Source organism: Desmodus rotundus, chromosome 2 (assembly GCF_022682495.2).
Source record: "Desmodus rotundus isolate HL8 chromosome 2, HLdesRot8A.1, whole genome shotgun sequence".
Classification (NCBI taxonomy): domain Eukaryota; kingdom Metazoa; phylum Chordata; class Mammalia; order Chiroptera; family Phyllostomidae; genus Desmodus; species Desmodus rotundus.
The window spans coordinates 204,292,433-204,315,874 of record NC_071388.1 but is presented as its reverse complement, the minus strand read 5'-3'; the positions used below and the strand labels follow the sequence as shown (position 1 = coordinate 204,315,874).

Sequence of the window (23,442 nt, the reverse complement as noted above, 5' to 3'; positions counted from 1 at the left end):
TACCTCCCGCCCAGAGCTGTTCACCTCTGTCTGTGCCTCGCTCATCCTCAAACCTCTCCGAGCTGCTGCCGCGGGTCAGGGCAGCACGAGGGACAAGGCACCCTGTAAGCGAGCCCCTGAGACAGATGACACCACATGCTAGGTGCAGCCCATTAAACCCTCTTGCAGGCCCGGGAGACCTTTTTAACCCCTTTCTACATGTCGGTGCAAGTCCCACTCCTCCCCAAGCAGCAGCTGGGATTTAGGGCTGGGGCTGTGGGATCCCAAGGCCTGCTGCCTCCACGACATGCTGGGCCCTGCTGCCGCCAGAGAGCCTCAGCCTTGGGGGGGGACATATGTCTAGAAATGCAAGATCAGTTCCAAGAGATGGCAATCCGTTACACAAAATGATGAAACAGTGAAAGTGTTAAGGCTGCCCCGCCCCCCCAAAGCAGGCCTGTCTAGAAAAGAAGGCATCAAAGGCAGAGGAGGGATGTGCAGTGGGAACTTCATGGGAGGGGGCCTGGGGTAGAACTAGAGATGGACACGAAGGAGAAGAGCCTAGGGATGGTGGGACCCAGGGGCCAAAGGCCAGGTGTGGTTAGGGTGGAAGCTGCAGAGTCTGAGGGCCGCCAAGAAGCAGCCAGAGGCAGCAAGAAAGGGCAGGTCAGGCCCGAGTCCAGAGACACACACAAGGTGAGGCACAGAGGGGTCAGACAGGAGGGGCTTAGAGGGTGATGCGGTGGCTGGTGTGCAGAGTGGCATGAGAGGAGGGGATGGGGCTGAGCTGCACTGGCAGGATGTCCAGTACCCACGCTGTGGTGAGGAGGGGGAGGGGCCTGCAGAGGCCACTAGATTTGGCAGGCAGGAGCTCCAAGTCTCAATGGCAGCGGGGGTGGGGAAGTTGATTCAGAAACCCAAAGATTACAGAGTGAGCGAGGCCAGTGAGGGCAAACAACTCTCAGTACTTCACTGGTGAGAGACACAAGAGTTATCCCTGTTTTCTGATTGCTGTTGTACGGATTTGAAAGATCTGAATGTGCTCTCAGAGGCCAAGGAGCCAACTGAGGAAGAGCCTGGGGCTGAGTGTGTGGCTAGCCAGCATTCAAGGAGGAAGGGGCTCTCCACGAAGGGCCTCCTAGAGGGCAGACCTGAGTTGGGGGCATTGGTCCCTGTCCTATGCCACTGGCAGGCATGGTCTGGATTGAGGTCAGCACTGGGCCAACCATGGCCAAGCAGGCTGTGTCCCCTCCCTCACCATGTGGCCCACCTACAGGGCAGAGGGCGGCTGGCAGCCACCAGCAGCAGGGCTCTCCTCAGCCCAGGGTGGCGCCAGCGCAGGGCCCTCGTGCTCCGGCTCTCGGTTCCTCTGCACTTACCCTCTCAACCCTGCTTGGCCAGAGACGCTGGGCCCCAAGGATGTTCCGCTTCCAGATCCATTTTACCAGCTGAACCAGATGAGAAACTGGCCCCACCCCTTCTATGCTTAGAACACTCAGAAAGTGGCTTTGGAAGCGGCTGGGGAGCCGGGCAGCCAGGGCAGCGGCATGGCTGTTGCCCAAACCAGAAAACACATCCATTTTCAAAGACCAGAAGCCAGTGAGAGACAACGGGAGCCTCTTCTGCCCTCAGCCCTCAGGGCGCTTGTCACAGCTCTGTGAGTGTCCCATGCAAAAGGAACTAGGCCACTCACAGAGATGGTTCAGTTAGCTCTTGGTGAAATCTGCTAACCTGGACATCTGATAAGAACTGCCCCCAGCCAGTCTCAAATCCATCTGTCCTAAGAGCACATTTCCCCACTGGGCACAGCCTTGCTGTGGGCCCGGAAGTCCTTGGGCTCAGCAGGACCACCCTCTGGGGGACCTGCTGCTTTGCCACAGCCCCACACTGAATGTCGTGTGGCGGAAAGCTGGAAGGGCTCAGGCGCCAGGGCATGATGGGAGTGGGATCTGCTGGGCTGAGCAGCTGAAGCTCCCTGTGGCAGTTCTCTCCCAGGCCAGGCCAGGGTGGAGCTGGTGGCCTGGGAGCTGGAAAGCAGAGGCCTGGAGAGAGGGAGCTGCAGGCAGAGTAGGCCAGGGTGGGTGGGAGGCCCTCGGGAGGAAGTTCAGCAGACTTAATGATAGACGCCCACCCACGGCTGACTGGGCACCCCCTGTCAAGCATCTGAGTGGAGGGTGCTGAAGCCCCAGGGCTGCCCACACGTCACAGCTTGGGCCTCTTGCTGACCCTTCTCCTCCAGGGCTCGCTGCAACCTGCTGAGCATTTTGGACATTCCCATGAAACCACAGGGAAATGAATGGGGCCTCGTTCACAGGCATGGAAAACCCCAGAGGAGAAGGCCTCTGCAGCCAGACATAACAGGCCCTGTGGGTGAGGCTGGAGCCAGGTTTCCTCTTCTGGGAGGCTGAATCCACTCCAGGCCTTTCTATAGGTTCGGCAGGAGGGGCCCAGCTGCAGCGAGGCTCAATTCAGCTGCTTGTTTTTCTACCTCATAAGGAAGTCTCCAGAGGCTAGGCCTCCAAAGCACGGGCCCTCGGGCCCTGCCAAAGGGAGGCCCAGTGGCTGCGGTAGGCAGGGGGTGGGGGCTTGCTGAGGAGCCAGGTGGATAGGCAGAAAGCCCTTTGTCAGCGTAAAGAGCAGCCTTGCTGCCTTCCCCAGGTTCAGGGTTTACTCAGGGAGGCAGGCACACAGCAGGCTTGCACACGGCAGCGCCCGGGCTCACTCATGACAGAAAGCTCCCCCTAAGCAGAACCAGGTGGCAGTTTCTGCTGTGCGGCCTCGCAGAGCTGGGCAACCAGGGCTGGCTGGCTCGGCCAGGGTGTTGACACACATGCCTTTCTTCACTTCTAGCTGCTATCCAACTGGAATCGGAACCGCTGACCAGAGGAGGTGTGGCCAAGACGCACAGAGGCCCAGCCACCTCTGGGAGCCACCGCAGGGCCCCCAGCAGCTTTGCTGCCCTGCTTCGACTCTGGGACCACGGGTGTCTTTCATGTTCCAGCCCTACAATGGGGGCTGGCTCTGTCACCGTGGACTAGCTCCGTGGGGCCAGCTAAGTCATCACTGACATTGGGAGTGATCAATTTGATATTAAAGTTAGGCTTTGGGCATGAAGACAGAAGAGAAGGGTGTGCAGGAATACATAGGTGTTTGTTCTCTCCCTCCCCGCCGCCCCCCGACCACCACTACAAAAGACAGCTAGATAAGGGAGGATGAGACCCATGTTCCTGGGAACTCATGCCGCTTGGTTTTTGCAAATCAGAGCATGCTTTGCTCACCTTCCCAAAGATGCTCTTGGCCCCGCTGCGCTGAGTGCAGCTCCTGCTGAGCGGGGCCACCACCCCAGGCACATGGCCACTAACGCTGCAAGGGAATAAGGATAGCTGCGGGTCTCAGGCTGGGCTGTCTGCGCAGCATCTCACCGAATCTGCACTAAAGGCTTGCACAGGGAGGGCCGTGCTAGGCCTGGTCTGCACAGAGGGACTCTGAGTGTCTGAGAGGCCAAGGATGGTGAGCACACAGGTCACCTAACCAGACTGCAGCTGGGTTGCATTCTGGAGACTGGTCTTTTTGACTCCAAAGCCTGTTCCCCACTGCCAGCCTGTAGCGGTGGGGGGTGGAGGGCGGGGGGAGGTCACCAGGGTAGCCAAGGCCCAGGCCTCTCTGGTGCAAGTGGAGGAAAAGGCACTGTGTCCAGAAAAAAAAGGGTTTTCCAGACTGGGCAAAACAGGAATCTGAGTTCTTTAGCTAAGCAGTGGTTCCTCAGCCATAAAAAGGGAACCTACGTTTCCATGTCTTCCCCTGCCCCAGCGGCTGAGCTCTGTGGAGGCTGGGGGGCTACCAGAGGGGCTGGCCAGGGCCGCAAGGCCTGCTGAGGCTCTCAGCACCAGAGATGCAGCTTCTTGCATCCAAGGCTCCAGCTCCCTCGGCCCCTGCAGGCTCTCGATAGCCGGCTGCTGACCTTGGCCCAGCTCTCCCACCAAGCCATGGGGAAACTGGCACCTCCACACTCTGGGCTTCCTCTGGGCTGACAGGCACCCAGGCTCTCCAGAGTTCCCCCTGGGGCTCCCACTCTGCTCCATCTGCCTCCGCACCCTCACCCGCCTTCTCTGCACAGCCATGTTGAGTTTTCAAGGCTCTGCTCAGGCCCAGAACTCATCACAGGGTCGCCAGTTTTCCCATCCAGGGAGCAGGCCTCATTCATCTCTGCACACCAGGGCCAAGGGCATGTGGGGGTGCTGATGAAGCACTTGAGGAACAAAGCGGCGTTTCAGAGACATGATTTGCTTGGTGCATCACAGGAAACGCTGAGGGGAAAATGAGGCCTGCTTCTGGGGTGGGGACAGAACCCCCAAGAGAAGGGCCTCAGAGTGGAGGTTCGGGACCTGCAACTCCCCTTCAGCTTATCTCTGCTGGGAGGCGGGCATGCGAACTCACTCGGCGGACGGAACTCCAAGAGCTTCTGCCAGCCTCGTGGGACTCGCTGAATCTGCTCGCGTGAAACTCTTACTCGCCTGTAGGCGGTTACCGCTTAGATCCCACATAGGGTGACGGGTGTGCTGGGGCTCCTTTGTTGGTCACCTGATCGATGAACACTCTTGTCCAAGGGCAGCCTGCCTCACAGTTAACATGAAACCCAGTTGATTATAAAAAAAAAAACCCTCTCTCTTCCTGGGCTGCTTTCCACTGAACTAACACTTGTCTTATCGCCCACTGAAGTGCAGTGTGTTGAGTCTGGCACAGCTATTCCTTAGTTACATGGTAAAATCCTGCCCCCCAGTTTTATGAACTAGGTTCAGAGTGGTTTAAATGGATATGTCTCCATCCAGAGCCTTGGGTTCCCCAAGACTGTCATGTCCCCGCCCAGACCTGCACACAAGGCACACAGAAAGGGGCAGGTGGCGGCGAGCAAGGACACTGCTGGTGTCACCCCTCTCTACCCCTGGGCCTCCGGCCAGTGAAAGCTCCCAGACACAGGCTGTGTGAAGATTCAGCCCCTTCTGGGTACCACCCTCAACTCTACCTTAGACCCAAGGCCAGAACAAACTGGATCAGGCCCTTTACCCCTCCAGGTGAGCTGAGTTGATGGCAAGTCCAACTGCAAGGCCAGCAAATGTCAATGCCTGACTGAACCCCACCGTTCCACTTCCCTGAACAGCAGCTCCAAGTTTGTCTTTTAGGGCAGCCCAGGATGCAGAGAGGAGTCCTGTTTATCCTTGACTTAGAGATACTTTAAGAAAGCTGGGCACCTGGACACTGACCAGATCTCTGCATCAGCAAAGGCCTTCACAGGTAGCTGGGTAGCCATCCATGATGGGAGGACCAGTTGGTTCCACTCAGGTCTCCCTCAGGTGGACATTGCTCTTCTTGGCAGAGGCCACAGCCCTCAGGGCTCTCTGGCTTCAGCCTGGCTGCCCCACCTGGGTGGTAGCCCTGCCAGATGCCCTGCCAGGCCCTGTGTAGTCCCCTGGCTGTGTTATCCGCCCACGATCCGGCCTCTTGTGGCTCCCATGAAGCCACTGTGGGGGCGGGAGTGACGTGCTCCCTGGTTAATGGTGCCTCTGCCAGTCCATACATACCAGCCAGTCTGTGACCCTCAAGCCCAGTTCCTCACATGCCGCATCTGGGTGCTGAGAGTTACTGCCAAGTGGTTATGCGCAACAACGGAGAGACCCAGTCCCTGGTTTTGCCAGGATGTCCTTACAGGCAGCGTGCAGCTCAACAGCGTCCGCTGCCAGCCACACATGGAGCTGGACGCTGCCCCATGCCTGGGAACGGCTGCAGCATCCATGTGGTGGCAGTGAGGTGCTCCCTGCTGAGGGCTGAGGTGAGCTGTGCCCAACACGCTGGCACAAGGCGTGCCAAGACAGAAGGGGCCGTGGCACACAGTCATGCAAATGGAAGCGGCCCACCCGTGTGCTGTATCTGGGAATGCTCCTGGAGTTTTAGGAAGAGATGGTCAGGGGTGGGGTGGGGAGAACCATTCTCCTTGCACCCATGATCCTCAACGGGTCCCTCTACTACAACAAAGCCTGCCACCATAGAACGCAGCAGAGCCCTATGAGCCAGCCCTCAACACTGAGCTCAGCTCGCCAGGGCCCAGCCAGCCTCTTCTCTCCTAGCTTCTGTCCCCCGCCTCCACCCTGCCACCTTCCAGAGAGCACTTGCCTCCCCTGGGTGGGGGAGGCCTCCCATGCTGACTCTCCGGCAAGAGGAGACGGCCAACCAGCACACAGGCATCAAACCGCATGGGCTTTCCCACGTGCAGCAGGCACAGCACTGGGAGCCTACTCCCCGCATCCTTTGCACACCTCTGCCATGGCCCTTGTCACCCTCATGAATGCTGTTTTGCACACATCCTCCCCAGTGGGCTGTGTGCCTCAGGGAGGAGGGCCTGTCTTGTCACCCACGCTCGGGTAGTACTGGCACTAGCAGGCATCCAGTAAAGTGTGCTGAACAAGTAAAGGAACAGGGTCTCAGTCAGAGCTGAAAAACCACCAGCTGGCCCTCCGAGCCACGAGGCACGTGGGCAGACCTCCTGCAGGCTCTTCTTCTCTCACACTGAGGAATTCCTGGGGGTCACTTTCCAAGTCTGGCAGTGGGAAATGAGCCATCCCATATGTGCCTCCTGCAGCTCCCCTGCTCCAGCCCAGCTTTGTCGGGGTTCTGAGCAGCACTGGCCTTGGGTCCCCAACAGGCCTGGCCTATGGGAAGGTCAAGCAAGGAGGGCAGGGGCTGGCTCTCCCTTGGGGACAGGCGGAGCCCAGTGCAGCAGTGAAGCTTCCTATGTGCTCACTTACTCACTCGAGGGAAAGGTGGGGAGTTGTCCACCAGGTACTGCCTGGGTGACCGCAGCCGGTTAACCGCTCCACCTCTACTACCCACCCGCAAGTTCATCTGTGAGGATGAAGAACTCTTATCTCTGGGCCTGGCATGTTGTTACGTATTCCATACATATTCATGATTATAACTATGAAAATCTTAAGGTGATGAGAGCCTGATGTTATTAAAAACAGAAAAGTGTTAGGAATACAGACCATGAGGGGTACGAGCAGAGGCAGCCTGCTCCCCAGAGTCAGTCAGCTAGCACCTGCGGGGCATGCCAGGCACCGTGGGGCTGGGACAGAGACACCATCCTTGCTTGGGCACAGGGACTCAGAAGAGGGACACGCACTCAACTCCCCCAATCGGAATTTTCTTAGAGTCACGAATGGGCTCTTTTCTGCGGCATTTATTCCCTGAGCTCCCATGAAGTGTTCTCAGCACTTTGGGCAATGGAGCCCTCAGATGATCTAAGCAAAGTGGTTTTACACTCATCCTCCACCCTTACCCACAGAAACATTTCCACGAAGCCAACGATGGAAGCCTGCCTTGCGGGGCACTTGGGGTAGTCCTGGTGGGTCGGGTCCGAGGGCACATGGACAACACAGGAGTCACATCTGATGACACCGACCATGGGGAAGGCCTAAGGGGCAAAGAGTGCCTTTGGCTTCGAGAACAGAACACCGAAGAATCTGATGGTTTCTTAGGATATTTACAACACAAAGCTGGCAACAAGCCGACTGGTCTTTCTTTGATCTACACTAACAACTAATGAGAGGAATAGATTTAGATTCAACTGGAGGGCTGTTAGAACTCAGGAGGAACTTTCTAACATGACAAATGCACGAAACAATTCAGTTCAAAAGTCGATTTAAAAAGCCTCATCTCGCTTGTCTGGAACTCAGCTGCACAGAAGCTTGAATACTTGAACCCAGGGCAGGACCAGGAAAACCAGCAACAGAGACTGGGGGCAGCCACACAGGGCTGTGGGAGCCAGGCACCAACCGTGGCTCACAGGGAAGCCACTCAGACCTCCTCTCTTCTCGAACCGTTCGGACCCTCCACGGGGCTTCCTGACTGACCTCGCACCCCACGGGGCCTCACACTCACACCAGCCTGGCAAGGGTGCTTTGGCTCCTTCTGCAAGGCGGTGGGGAAGTGACAAGTGAACGTGAGGGTGGCCACAGGCAGGTGGGGCAGGGCCTCGTGAAGTCGACTGAAGACACTGGGCAGTGTGGGGCACTCGGTGTAGGTGGCTCAGAGGGCACTGTGTGGCACAGCAGCCCACAAGGAAAGTCCTCGGACACCACAACTTAAACATTGTGAACAACCCTAAGTCCTCAGAAGGGCTACGTTATGTCCAGCTGACACTATCAAAGCAAGCAGTAAGTGTCTAAACGAAAAGTTCTGGTGCGTGAAAGAACGAATCCTTTTCCAGGTGAAAATGCGGTTCTAAAGAGCAATTCCTTCCCTAACGTTCCAGATGCTCAAACGTAAGGGACCGATCAACAGCCATAGGTGGCCCCCACTGTGCGTGAGATGCGGAGGAGCAGCCCGCCAGGACAGCATTAGAGGAAGCTGCAGAAGAGGCAGGGCGCCGGCTCTCCTGGAAGGGGCACTGATGGGGGAGTCAGCACCCTGCCTCTGTTGGCCTCACTTCTGAGCACTCCCCACAGCCCTTCAGTTCCACGGTGATGACAGCAAGTCCTCAATCCAGGAAATGAGCCGTGTCCCCTGCCATCCCTGTCCACTCTCAAGTTCGGAACCAGCCCCCACCCATCATCCTGGACGTGGAGGGCGGAGACTGTGTCTCCCTCACCTTCTACTTGGAGCCGGGCCCAGCAGTGCCTGGCACATCCCTGGGGCAGACAGGGGTCAGCGGAGTGGCATGTGTTCCATATCTCAGCAAGGCCTTGCTCTGCTGGGTTTTCAGAGCAGCTGCGTATGCCCAGCCTTTCTTTCACTCGACTCAATGGCCATGAGTGGGGTACCTGCTGGGTCCCTCAGTGAGGGCTTTGCTCACCTGGGTGCCGACCACTAGAGAAGTGTGCTAAGACAGAGCAATCGTGTTCAATTCCTCTTTAATACATGAAGCAGCCTGTAAGTGATTTATATCAATTGATGGCCTTTGTTATCAAGCACAGCAATTCCTTCAGGGTCCGGAGGCTTCCTGCCCAACCACCAAGAAAAAGCCACAATGCCCCCGAGAGCTGGGGAGTGGTAGTGAAGACAGATCCGAAACACGTCCTCACAGACAGCACAGCCGAGAGCCGAGAGCCAAGCACGTTCTGGTTACCTGCCAGGCAGCTGCAGGAGGTGAGGGCCACAGGCACCTTTCTTCGGGCTTGGAGCCAACACGCAATTCTGTGGCCCATTTCCTGTATGGGCTACCCTCCCTGAGAGGGTTTCAGACTTCTGTGTTCCAGGTGCCCAAGAGAAGGTGTTTGTGCAAAGGGACTCACTGCTCCAAGTATCTGGACATGCCCTGGAGTCTGGAGTGACAGGCCGGCGTGGAGGGGGCCAGAGGCATGCGCCTACCTGCTGGGAGCTGAGCGGGACTGTCCTTCTAGCAGGGGAGTAGCCTGAATACCAGCAGCCTCATCTAGAAGGCCTGGAAAGGGGCTGGCCCCCTGGGTTTGAAAACTGCACATCTGAGCCATCTGCTCTTAAAGCTAGCCTAAGGGCCAAAGAGCAGTCTTCCGGGATATACACCTGTGGATATACACTGGCGAGGCAGAAAAAGAGAAACGGCTCATGCCAGGAAATTCTGAAAAAGGTACAGATGTGGCAGGCAGAGGCACAGAGAAAACAAATATACTAATTCTGCCCATCCTCTCTCACGGGTCACAGCATGTCACTGCATGCTAACAAGCATCCGGAAGAAAACAACGGAAAGGTCCAAGTCGCACTGGGTTGCTACAGCCCTGGGAGGCTCCCCAGAATGAAGAGAATTGCAGGCATTGCAAAAAGATGAGGAAAGAAAAAGGCAGAACTGCACAGAAAAGTTTAACTTGAGGAAAAAAAGGTGTGTGCTTAATGTAACCCTGTTTAAATCAACTAAGAAAACACTTTCTTTAATAAGTCTTTGAGAATTTACAAGTGTTTAGTCTTGAGAGCTCCTGGTATCCTAGAATTTTCTGTCTCGCAGGGAGATCTCTTGGGTCATCCCTGGGCAGTCACTTGGTCTGCAAAAGGAGGGGTGTGAGAATACAAGGGCATCCTCACCTGGGCAGCCCACAGCTGGCTGGGTTCGGGTTTGGGTCTCTACCCTCCCTGTACTCCTCCTCCGCCTTCTCTCCAAATCTCAGTAGAGAAAGAGTCTGAATACCTGCACATTGTCCTCAACTTGGGACAGCTGAGATTATAAAGAGCCGTGACCCAGGCAGCCTGACCAGAGGAGTGCTCTCAATCACCCCCTCTCACCCTCTGGCATCAGACAAGAGCACCCATGGCAGGAGACACTAGGGAAGACCCTGTACCTGTCCTACTGGGTGGCTCAGCCAGGTGGCTGAGGAGAGCTGCACGGGCAGCCCTTCAGGGTTCTAGGGAGGAGGGAGGGCTCTTTTCCTGTGAGACTCACAACAGCCCAAGTTTGCTTCCACGGCAATGGAAATCAGAGAAAGATGGGATGGGACAGGTGACAGTTACATAAAGAGATTTGGAGGAGGGGGAAGGAAAAGATGTTAAATATACCTATGAAGCAGTTTAATAACCTTTCTCTTGGAGATTGAAGACAGAAGTGATAATTTTGTGACCTTGGGGATTATACATTCAATATTCTTCCAGGAAACTGGGGCACAGTAAGAACAGCCTGAGCTTTGGGTCCAATATATCTCCCTGAATTCCTGCTCAGCTGTACCAGCCATGAGATCCTTCTGTTAAACGGACAGGGTAAAATCTTCACAAGGTTAAAATAAGGAGTCACAGCTTTGTGATAAACATCAGCTCCTTTTCTGCACGATAAAAATCTAATTCTATTCACCTAGCTCCTAGCCTACAAATCATCACTGCTACATTTCAAACTTAAATGTATTCCCAAATTGAAAGCTCATCTTGGGGACAAGCAAAATCAAGTGTGTACTAACAAAACTTCCAGGGTAAATTTTCATAATCTAAAAGTAAGCTTGCGGTAAAAACCCTTCTCACTGAGATCAGGAATAAGACATGGATGCCTACTGACATCACTTCCATTAAATGCTGCACAGTGCAATAAGGCAAGGAAAAGAAATACGTGGTGTGAGAACTGGGGGAAGAAAAGTAAAACTGTTACTATTCGCAGATGCCATAACTGGGTATACAGAAAATAAAAAAGAATCTACAAATAAATTATTTGATTTTGATAAATAAATTTAGCAAGGTCACTGGAAACAGGGTCAATAAAAATAAGTTGTATTTCCATATGTTGGCAATAAAGAGAAAAGGAAATTTATAAATACCATCTAAAATAGTATCACAAATATCCAACACCTAGGAGTAGTCTAAAAAAAGATGGGCAAGACCTCTACCTAGAAAATTATGCAACATTATTGAGAAAAATTAAAGAGGACCTAAAGAAAGACTGTTACATACCATGTCTGTACAGTAGAAGACTATCAAAAAAGTATCAATTCTCCCAAAACTGAGCTACAGATTCAAAGCAATTTCAATATAAATCCCAGAAAGTTTGTGTGCATGTGTGTGGCAACTGACGATCTGATCCTAAAATTTATGTGGAAATCAAAAGGGCCAAGAATAGCTTAGATGCCCTTTAGAGAAGAGGAGTGAGGGGAGAGTGCAGCTCTACGGGACAGCAAGATGTTAAGAGAGGTACAACACTTACGACAGCGCGGTGCTGACAGCGTGGTGTCGGTCTTACAACAGACCGACAGTCAGTGAGACGAAACACAGCACAGGGACAGACCTGTGCTTGCCCAGGTACTTCATTGTTGATGAAGGTGGCGCTGTGGACCAGTGGCAGAGTCTTTTCAACAACTGATGCTGGGTCAGTCAGGTATCCATAAGGGAAAAAAAGACACTTGCTGTACCATATTGAAAAACCAATTCTGGGTAGATCAGAGGCATAAAATGTAAAAGGTAATATAACAGAGCTTGTGGAAGATAATGTAGCAGAACTCGATGGGTAATTTTATGTGTTGACTAGACTGGCCATGAGTGCCCAGATCAAACACTATTTCTGAGTGTGTCTGTGAGGGTGTTTTGGGTGTGTCGACGAGCACCTGAGTCAATGGGCTCAGGCAGGCAGGTGGCCCTCCAGCGTGGGGGCATCACCCAATCTGCTGAAGGCCTGAACAGAACACCCAGAACAAAAGGAGAGGGCGGAGGAAGTCATCCTTTCCCTGTCTCACCTGCTGAGCTGGGCATCTCACCTCACCTTCTCCTGCCCTCAGGCTGACATTTACACCAGGGACCACCCTGTTCTCAGGCCTTTGGACTCCACTGAATTACACCACCAGCTTTCCTGGGCCTTCAGCATGCAGACGGGAAACCATGGGACTTCTCAGCCTCCCCAATCACATGAGCTGTTTCCTGAAGACAAATCTCCTTAATATACAGGGTCCGGCAGAAGTAAGGCTTGCTTGAGTGTGGTTGGTTGGGTAATAATTTATAGTTTTAATTTGAAAACTGCACCTAAAATGTCATATGGTGTGCTTGGGTGTGATATTATTATGTTACAGAATTACATGCTTATGATTTTGTAATAAAAGATTTTGTAATTAAAAAGGGGCGTTATTTGGGCTGGACCCTGTATATATATCTGATTATTTCTGTTTCTCTGGAGAACCCTAACTAATACAAACATGTCTTCAGGACTTTAATATAGGTTTCTTAAGGGATTTAATATAGGATTCCTAGGGATATAAGAAGAATTAACTATAATGAAAAAATTTGATACACTGAATGACATTGAAATGAAGAACTTCTGTTCATCAAAACACCACTGGAGTAAAAAAAGCAAGCTACCACGTAGAAGATATTTGTGACAAGTAAAATCAACAAAGGACTCATATCCAGAATGAAGAGAACTATAAATAAACAAGGAAAACAGGAAACCCAGTAGAAACATAGGCACGGAATTTGAAAAGGCACTTGACTGAACGGCCAATAAACATGAAGTCTCATACATTGCAGGTGGGAGCCTTAAACTGGTACAGCCACTTGCAAAAACTGTTTGGCAGTATCCATCAAAGCGGACAGTTTCCCTATGACTCAGCAATTCCACTCCTAGTTATATACTCAAAAGGAATACATGCATACAGGCACCAAAAGGCATGTACAAGCAGATTTATAATAACTCCAAGTGGGACACAACCCAATGTTGATTGAATTAATGCAGAATGGATAAACTGCTACGTATTCATACAAGGGAAGTCTTGCAGCAATGAAAATGAGTGGGCCATCGCTAGATGAGCAACAGAGAGAACTTCCCACGAACACAATGCTGAAAGACAACAGTCCGACACAAAAGAGAATGAACTGAATGATTCCATTTACATAAAGCGCAGAACCAGGCAGAGCTAACCTACAGTGTTTGAGGTTAAGAGACGGATTCCTCAGGGACGAGAAGACAAAGGGAAGCTCCTGGGGTGCTGAAATGTTCTACTGCCTGATCTGGGTGACAGTCCTGTGAATGTGTTCACTCTAACACTCCTTTGAACTAAGGGCACATGATTCGTGTACTTTTGTCTGTGCATGTCATCATTCAGAAATGCGATCTACAGAAGCCAAGGCTACTGTCAAAGTCTGTTTTCCTGTGTACACACTACAGAGGCAAAGGGTGGGGTGGATGTGAAATCCTAAACGCACTGAGACGCAGATCAGGGCTCCTCTGTCTGGGCGCTGATGTGTCTGCGGTGGTTTCTGCCCAGCACGTTCTCCCGCTGGGGCTGCCTCCCGAGTTTTTGCGCTCTGACCGGCCCTAGCCTTAGAAAGCCAGTAGGAGTCCAGGAGCTGGTGACAACCATGAAGGGCTCAGCACCCTCACCCAGCAGCATACGAACCTTTGCCAGAGGCGGTCCAGTGCTTTGACACAGGACTTCAGGCTCCGTCCCTCCCCCACCTCCCAGCAGCAGGGAAAGGGTGTGATGCACACAGCTGATTAAGAGCTTCTCCCTGCCCTGGCCACTTGACATCTGTAGGAGACTGGGTTGCTGTAACCCCAAGGCAATGCAAGGGAGACGGGAGGCAGCCACGCTGACCCAGGCCTTGCTGCCCTTCCTGCGCCTTGCTCTGTGGAGCTGTTCCAGGACCGCTCCATTGGTGTCATGTGGTGAAGGCAGTCTCCTGGGGAGAAGCCTGTTGGCTCTACTTCCGGTTTATTATAGCTTGACCTTGGGCAGGGCACCTCTCAGGGAATCGGTACCCTCTCTATAAAACGGGAGTGTTCATATGCCTTTCCCTTCCTGTAGGCAAAACTGAAGTCAAATGAGCACAGCATTTTCTCATCCAAGATATCATTATTGTCGCTGTGCGAGTAAGGTGATGGGAGGGAACAAAGAACCATCAGCACCTCTCCACGTAGGGGGGAAGTGGAGAAACACATCCTTTACTGATCACCGCTGTGATTCCAGCAGCCCAGGCAGGCCGATGCCCAGCAGTGAGGGCTCTGATGGAAAACAGGGAGCTTGCATGTGCACGGTAAGGGGCCAACTCAACATGCACGCTGCAGCTGCTGGCTCAGTCCCACGAGGCCACTTCTGCATGGCCTCTCTCCAGTTGCATTGCTTCTAATTTCCCCCTAAGCCCTCCTCTCCTTGATTTCCAGCTCCTCTTTCTCCTGAAGGGGGCCCAGGAGAGGCATCCTTCACTCTAAGCTGGCAGTGGCAGTGGGGGGTCTGGAGGCTCTCTCCCTGCTTTCTTCTCCTCCCGTCGACCCCCACAGGCCTTCCCTCAGCACATCCCCTGCACATCTCATCCTGTCCTGGCACCTGCTTCTTGGAAGGCCTGAGCTCACACAAGCAGCACTGGAGTAGATCTGAGAAATCAGTAAGATGGAATTTGGGACTGGCTCACTCACTACCTGGCAGGCAAAGGGGCACTCTTCAGAGTTGTATGTGGGGATTGGAGAGTCCCTGGCACAAAGCAGGGGCCCAACTGCTCAAACATTCACCAGTGGTGACCTGGGAAAAGCCTTCGATCACTTTGTGACGACTGAAGCATTTGAAAGTCTGGGAGGCCCAGGTCCATGGAGCTGGCTGGTTACTGTGAGGTGTGCCAATGTCCTGTAGGGCACAGTGACAGTCTGAGGGCCTGCAACACACGGGTAAAGGCTAAGGGGGAGAGCCAGAGGGCTTCTCTGGCAGCTTACTGAAAGGGGGGCCCACTGTTTCCCCGGAAGGCTAGCAATGCCCCTGGAAGGCACACAGAGGTCTCTCCCCTTCCTCAAGAGCCTCCCCAACCTCCTTTTCAGTTGCCTGGCCTCTAACGAGGGTTGACTGCCTGGATAACCCAGCTGGGGACATGCTGGGCCTGACAGGAGAGGAAAGAGATTTTACACCAAGAGTGAGAACAATTAGTTGTTAATTGACGGGCTTGATCAAGGGGACCAGGAAATAAGACCAGATGAGCAATAGTTCATTGATTTGGGGGTAATTTCTTGAGATGTGGGGTTCAGTACCCTGGCAAAGACCCTAGGGAATGGGGCAAACTTGCTGCTGGGTGGTCCTGAGAAGCCTGGAGAAAGTGATGGCCGAGGCTGAGCGAAGTGGATAGGAATGAACTGCACCGGCAGATGGCAGGGTAGGAACAGAGAGGCTCAGGGAAGCAGCCATGCTGGAATGGATGCATTACTGAGTCCACAGGCCCCCTGGACAGAGGGCCTGCAGGACAGCCCCTTCAGCAGGGCCATCAGAAACACACTGGGGAGACGCCTGCACCATCACAAAGTTTGGTGGTGGCATTCCTCTGCAGGCCAGAGAGGACAGCAGGAGAGGCAGCCACAGAGGGGTGCTTGTTAGAACTGGGGTGGGGGTGTGGAATCTGAGATACTAGAGGCCCAAGATAACACAGCAAGGGTCCCTCTGAATGCCAGGGATGGCTGCTGCCAGGATTCTTTGACTGCCTGTGTCCAGGGGCCAGCAGATAACAGGAGGAGGGGAGTTGAGTGGGGTGATAACCCAGGCCAGAGGAGATGTATGGAACCCAAGCGAACCTCCTGTTACTCCCTTGCCCCACTGTGAACAGACACCCTGTGCTGAGAAGGGCAGGACAGCCAAGGGCTCAGAAACCTTGCCCTGAAGGTTTGGCTACACCACCAGCTGAGCTGCCAGGACCTGCTGAGGTGCTAGCTGAGGTGAGGACGGGTTGGGGCCCAAGTTCCACTAGGATAATGAAGGTGGAAGTTTGTCTCATTCACTTCTCCTTTCTAAGCTCCTCCAACCAGCAGCTCAGGCTTGAGGGTGTGTCACGGGCCTGGACACAGCTTTCTTGGATCCTGAGGCCCCGCCTGCCCACCAGCCCTCCTTTCCCCAACCCTCTCTTTCACAGGGGCAGGCTGGCCCATGCCTGCAGCCCCCAGCAACTCCTTTGTGCTCCCTTCATCCCCAGGTGTCTCCCGCTCACTCCCGTCTGAAGTCTCCTCGTCAATGCACCTGAATATGACCTCTGTGATGAGAAAAAAACAACAGGTCAATCCCAGCGTGACCCTAAGCTTTGTCCCCTGATCTGCCCCTGCCTTCCTGGAGAAAGTCCTCAAACCAAGTGAGCCGAGCAGGCCAGACCCTCAGAGGTGGGCCAGCTCGCTGGGAAGCCCTTGGGTCCAGAAAGGATTATGTGACCAGGGGCTGGAGAAAAGAACCCAGACAGGCTGGCAGGGGCCCAGAGCCCCGCCGCAGCCAGCCTGCAGCCAGAGAGGCCAGTGACCTGAGCTAGGAGGTGCCCATAGGCTGGGGAGAGGACAGGGTGTGAGGACCAGACTGCCCTGTCCTCAGGAGGGCTCAGTGACACTGTCCTTCAGGGTAGGTTATGAAGGCGGGAGGCACTTTGGCTGAGGAAAATCAATCCCATAGGAACTCACTCTCTGATACTCTAGGTGTTGGCTATTAGCTCTGATGATATGAGTTATCCAGCAAGGCAGGAAAAACCAAAATCTTTAGTTTCATTGGTTTAGCAAACTAACCTATCCCCAAAATAAGGTGGAGGTAGGGGCGCAGACTGTGGGTGTCCTGGGGTCTCTGGACCGGGCCAGGCCAAGCTGCCCACGAGAGGTGCAGGGGGCTTCCCAAAGCTGGAGCTGGGGTCTGCCAGGACCCCCTGCCTGGGCCCCTCTGGCAGCTGCAAGGGCAGGCACCACACCCAGACCTCTGAAGCGCTTTCCAGCTTGCCCAGCCCCCACCCTGCGAGGCACTGCCCTCTTCATGTCTCTCCCGGGTAGGCTGCACCCAGGGCGGATGGTGATGACCTGCCACAGAGAGTGGCCACACTCAGATTCACAACGACACGTCGAGAGCTCGCTCCACCAGACCAGGCTGTCTTTCCACCCAGAGGTCTGCAGGGACTAGAAATCCCAGGGGTTTCCAGACAGAGAGCTTCTAGGGCAGGCCAGCTTAGAGGAGGCTCGAATCAGAACTCCCTTGAGCTGTAAGCTGCCGGTCCTATGATGGCACAGCCATAGCCGGGGTAAAATTCAGGCTCTGCTCTGGATCACAGCATGACCTTGGGCAGGCAAACCTCTCAGACTCTCAGTCTTCATTTCTTTTTATTTAGTAATCTGTAAAACTGGGACCGTAACGTCTGTCCTGAGTGGGTCCGGAACTGGAAGTGACCTGGGTAAGCCCACGGCCCAGTGTGGTGAGTTGTGGGCAGTCAGGAGGTGGGGACTCTGATCACTCCTATGCACCCGGGACCAGACACTCATGAGGTCGTGAACCAAGTGCAGCCGGCCATCAAACTCGGCTCCTGCAAGTTTGTCTGGCACATTTAATGCTCCACTATCAGGCAAAAGATGGTAGGCAGTTGATGTAAATAACTATAATTACTACTCTATCGACAGAGTTAAACCGAATTTTTACAGCTTCCTTCTTCTGCGTGTCGGTTCTTCAGAATCCATAAACTACCCCAGGACATGGTCTTCCCTGACGTTACGAGTAATGTAACCCTCATCATAACCCTACTGCAAATGCAAAGACAAAGGCCGGGAAAGGATGTGACTCCCAATAGTCAGGTTCTCGTTCTAAAAGGATGAAATTGGGTGTCCCCACCCCCTTCATCCAGCATTATTTGCCAGGTACTGGGACCAAAATGAACAAAACAAGTAGTGGTTTCAGTAATTAATTATTACAAGTTAATATTGAGATATCACGCTAATGTCTCCCATATGTAGAACCTCATCTCTCTGCTGCTGCCACCTCCACGTTACTTAGTCCCTTAGGGCCCGAGGCAAATACCCTCACTTCCTGAACATCACTATTACACCAATATTGGGATTCAGGCACTTCTGGGGAAATGACCCCAAAAGCAAACAGAGGAACATGGGGCAGAGCCTGGGGGAGAAGAGAAAGTCATGGTCAAGCTCATGGGGTTTTCTGTGCTTCCCTTCATGATGCCCGAGTGGGGAAAGAAGTTTGCCTTTGGACAGAGTGCATCAAACATAGCCAAGGGCTGTCCAAGGCGTGGGCACCAGCCTCCTCCCAAATCAGTGCTCTGAGGGTCGCTACGTCAGAGCTCACGGACGCCGCTGTGCTGGCACCGCGGTGGCAGAAGGGAACACAGGAGGTGCTTTTTGTGTTTGGGCGGGAGAGGCAATGGACACTCTGGGCATTCTACATGTAGGACAGTGATGATGTTTTCACATGTCAAACCATGAGATCCCCACGACAATCACGCCAGGTAGGTACAATCAGTCCCACTGTTCTTAACAGAAGAAGCAGCCTGAGGCTCAGAGAGGTTAGGAAACCGTCCATGGATTGAGAATGAACACTGCCTTGAACACACAATACAGAGCCACAGAGAGGGCTCACGGAGGCAGTGGATCACATCCTTTCCTGTCCACTTTCTCAATGTCTTCTTTCTCAGGTCTCTGAAGACCAAAGCTTACCAGTATTTACAGCCCCTAGATTCTCCTCTTACACTGCTTGCTCTGCTACGTATGTGTACTGGAGCTTGGGGTGGGCCAAGAAACAGAACGAGGCTATTTTTTCCTCTCAGCTTCAAAAGCGACCAAAGTTGCTGTCATTGGGCCACAGGAACTTAAAGGAAGGAGGGCCAGTGCCCTTCTCCCACTGAACAAAAACTCTGCTCTGCTGACCTTTGTTTCAGGGAGCAGAGAGTCAGGCCAGAAATGGAGTCTGTAAACAGCCCTGGGTCTGACGACCTGTTTCTGCTGCCACACACTGCCACCAGCAAGCAGCAGGCAGCACAGGGTGGTGCTGACAGGCAAGGTGGCAGAATGGCACACCAAGCAGCTTAAGGCTTATGTTTCTCCTCTTCCCCAGCGATGCCCACCCTTGGCACCCGGAGACTTGCTCAATTGTCCCTGCCATCCCTAAATTCCAGACAAGTCCAGTGCCATTTCTCCGGGGAATGACAAGAAGCTGAGAGGGCAGTTCTGACACCATAGCCCACGCAGCCTGGAACAGGCTGACCCAGAGGCAGAATGAGGGTGTTAAGGATGTTCAGCCAGCCTTTCCTAAACAATTGGTTTGGTGGAAGCTGAGGGTACACAAAAGCTCACTGTGACTTCCTCCTAAAGATAACCACCCAGGGTAACAGCAATGCCTTGAAAGTACCCTGAGTGGAGGTTTGATCACGAAGGCACCCAGTAACCATCTCAGCCCCAAACAAAGCAAGAGTTCCTGAGAAAGACAACGAATTCCCTCCTGGAAGGTGATGTACAGCCCCACTGGCACGTGACTACTGAGTTCCCGCACTGGGTAAGATGGAACAGCTTGGACATTTAAACATGTAGACCCAGGCATGTTGTTCTCAGTCCATACTGGGACTCCTCTTGCCACTGATTGGGGTTTCTAAAGGTAGCCAGTTGGGACAACAGTTGATAATGTTGCCTCTGTCTCACACAGCTGTGGCCAGTGACTGTGAGCAAGTGCCCCGGACCTCGGCCTCAGCAAATACATAGGCAGGGAAGGAAAACTCCAGAGCTGGCTTCAGCAGCTCCTGTGCTACAAGAAAACTCTTCAGGTTGTCACGAGGATTAAACTGGGTAGCAAGAGTGATGTCCCAGGACTGTGTCTGACACCCAGTAGAGGTCCTCAGTGGTGGCTGCCGTCATTATTAATCATCACTGCCATTGTCAATGTCATCATCAGGGATTACTCCCCCTGCCTCACTCACCATCACTTTTCCTGTCTCACAGACAAAAACGCACTGTCCCAGAAGCAGTGTGCCAGGGAGAAAGGCCGGGCTAGAGACCTATGCCAGCTGCCGTGTTCCTAAGAAGGCCTCTGGGTTAAATCTCCAGAAGTACCCAGAAATCCCCAACCACAAAATTCACAAGGTGGACTATCACAACAAAACCTGTACACTCAAGTGTAGTCCGACAGCACTGCAATGCAAGCGAAGTCCCACAGTGAACCACGTCAGCAGATACAAGGCTGGAGACAAAGTGGGGGCGGGGGCTGGGGGAAAGCTGGAGCCCAGAAAGGAAGGTCTGCTTTGGGACAGCCATCACAACTGCTCTCCTGCAAGTACTTCAAGTTCTCTGTTCAGGGCCCGAAGAGATGTTGTAGGAGAAATATTTTTCTGCCACCTATTTCCTGGGATAGTCACAAAAAGTGGGATTCCCTCCCTGACAGTCTCTTTGCAGGGAAGCCCAGTGTAAGGAAGCCCACAGGTGCGCCCCCTGCAGGACATGGTGAGGTGACACTCCTTCCCACCGAGGGGCTTACTTATTGCTGTCGCGGTACTCGTAGATGTAACACCCTTGCGGCAATCCAGTCTCGTGGTCCAGAGTGAAAGCAAGTTTCAGCTGAATGAAAAGAGAAAAACAAGTTAAGTTTTAGGTAGAATGCTCTGTCCATTGTGACATTTGAAATGAAAAAAAAAAAAAAAGCAAAATCACACTCCCTCCAGCTGACGTGTTGTGGAGAACCCAGGCCTGTCACCGCTGGGAAGAGCCCATGCCTTACAGGGACACTGCTGGCAGTAAGGATTGTTACCAGGACTCTACTTACTCAGTCAGCACTCAGCCTATTATTTATTAAGTCCCTGTTCTGTGAGCTTGAGCTAGCTGATGGGGAAAGAACAGTGACTGGCAGCAGACAGCGGACTCTTTCACGGATCTCACAGTCCAGTACAGGTAAGATGGACGCCAACAATCACATAAGCTAATGAATGAATATACATGACTTCAAGTTAAAATAGGTCCTCTGAAGCAGGGCAAACCCCCCGTGTTTCTCCAGAAGTAAATGAGTGGACCTAGACTAGGAATGAGGAAACAGGGAGCTGCCTGGACTGAGGGGAAGAGGACGGGGAGGGCAGAAGGTTCTCCTCGGCAGATAGTACAGGGCCTGGGGCAGGAGTTCCAGAACTGCAGGAGGGCTGGTAAGCCAGCACTTGCCACACACAGGGCAGTGATGGTGGGGAGGAAGGCAAGGGCAGAAAATGCATGACCTTCTTAGCTACATGAGAAGTTTTGGTATCACCTTAATAGCAAAGGAAGGACTATGACATGTTTTACGGAAGGGGTGGATGACATGGTCAAAGTTAAGCTTTGGCCAGATCCATCTGGCTACCACGTAGAGCCCAGACTGCAGGGGGAGAAAGCAAACACAGGAACCCTGCAGGAGGCTACTGAGAAGAGCAGGCGAGAGGTGATGGGGGCTGGGAGGGGAGGGTGGGCAGGTAAGAGGGCCACAAATGATCGATTAGAGATTTATCTCTGAAGTGAACTTTTAGAAGTAGAATTGACAGGATATATTGATGGATTTGAGGTCGGGGAGTGGTGAGGACAAAGAAGGAGAAATCAAGGATGGTTTGATTTTTGATTTGAACAACCAGGCAGGTGTTTGTTCCATTGCTGGGTTGGAAGACTGCACTTGGATATGGATAGGGAGTCAAAAGTTTGATTTTGGACATGTTAACTTGGAGGCACTCATTAGTTCTCTCTGATTAGGAAAGATCTCGAACAAGAATTCTGGTAATGAGCCCTGGCTGGTGTGGCTCAGTGGATTGAGCGCTGGACTACAAAGCAAAGGGTCGCCAGTTTGATTCCCAGACAGGGCACATGCCTGGGTGGCAGGCCGGGTCTCCAGTAGGGGGCACGCTAAAGGCAACCACACAATGATGTTTCTCTCCCTTTCTCCCTCCCTTCCCTTCTCTCTAAAAATAAAAAAAATAAAAAAAGAATTCTGGTAATGAAGTCTCAGTTTCTTTCTGGATTCTGGAGGGGGGTCGGGGGGTGCTCAGGTGAATGTGGAACTCCGTCTGTGTCACTGGGAAGCCAGGGCTCAGGGAGGTCCCGTGTGTCTTACTCTAGAGCCCAGTCGGCTATGGCAACTTTAACGTTTCCAAATGCAGAGCCAGTTACTAGATTTACAAAGTCACTGGACTTTTAAATCACTAGGGAAATTTTCACTAAAATTAACTGCACATTAGGAGGATACATTATTATAACTTTTTTTCCTAACTGCAAGGCTGTTAACACAGCTAATGGTCTGCATCATTGGGTGCTGGACGATTTTTCTCGTCCTGAGAGGGAAACGAGCTCATAGGAATGGCCTGTCCTCTTACTGACCCAGATGAAAATGCAAAAACAGAAACAAGCCCTTCTTTACCATCACAGAGCCAGACCTTCAAGTCAAAGGCATGTTTTCCCTACAGAGCACTGCTTGGTTCTTCTCAGCCCTCCTTCAGTAAAACAGAAATAATTATTTTTCAAAATCTATTAAAATAATCCTTTTCTCTTTACCCCTCCCCCCCCGACCTTTGCAGCTAAGGTCAGGCCTATATTCATCTAGTCTGTTTCAGAGACTGCCTGCTTAAAAAATTTTAAATCCTTTGATCTAGTGACTCAGGTTATGAATTTATGGCTTAGAAAAATTATTATAAATGTAGGAGGAACACTTTTTCTTGTTTTTGCAAAACTGTTCACCTTGGTATTATTTGCTGGAAATTCTTTAAAAGATCAGCAGTAGCAGAATGGTTAAACAAACTATGCCAGAGTCACATCCAGAAGAGCGCACAGCCATTGAAGAATAGTATGCAGCCGTTACACTACTTACAGAGAGTTTTTATTAACCTGGGAAAAATATCTGGATTAGATAGAAAACAACCCCCCCAGGATGTACCCTGGATTATGTACAGGAAAACTATGTAATTAACAACAAAGACTGCATAGAAGAAAGACTGGAAGAACATCAAAATGGCAAGAGCAATTGTTGGCTTTCTTTGCATTTTCCAAATTCTTCATGCTGAGCATGATAAGCTATGAACTGTAGTCCTTAGTCATGAAGGAATTATGGGTAATTGAATTCCAGGGGAATTCTCAGGTCAAGAAACTGTATACATTGATTCAAAAATAAGCCGACTGAGCAGAGGCGGTAACAGGGAGGGGGACAGAGGGACTGGAGACAAAAGGGAACTCCTCTTTTCTGAATGGAGAACTTACAGTCATTGAATGCCTACCAGTCAAGGTTTTCCTTTATCCTGACCACAGCCACGTGAATTAGGTGTTACTGCTTTCTTTTTACA

The 23,442-nt window shown here is 52.4% G+C and overlaps 1 protein-coding gene across 6 annotated transcripts in view; it reads right to left on the bottom strand.

Moving 5' to 3' along the window:
- The window catches only part of DIS3L2 (DIS3 like 3'-5' exoribonuclease 2), a 280,596-nt gene that overhangs the window by 14,797 nt on the left and 242,357 nt on the right, over positions 1-23,442 (bottom strand). For all 6 annotated transcript variants that reach the window (XM_053919206.2, XM_053919207.2, XM_024564295.4 and 3 more), the window contains one exon: positions 20,640-20,719. In XM_053919206.2, the coding sequence (XP_053775181.1) occupies positions 20,640-20,719 (80 nt within the window). The remainder of the gene's footprint in view (positions 1-20,639; positions 20,720-23,442) is intronic.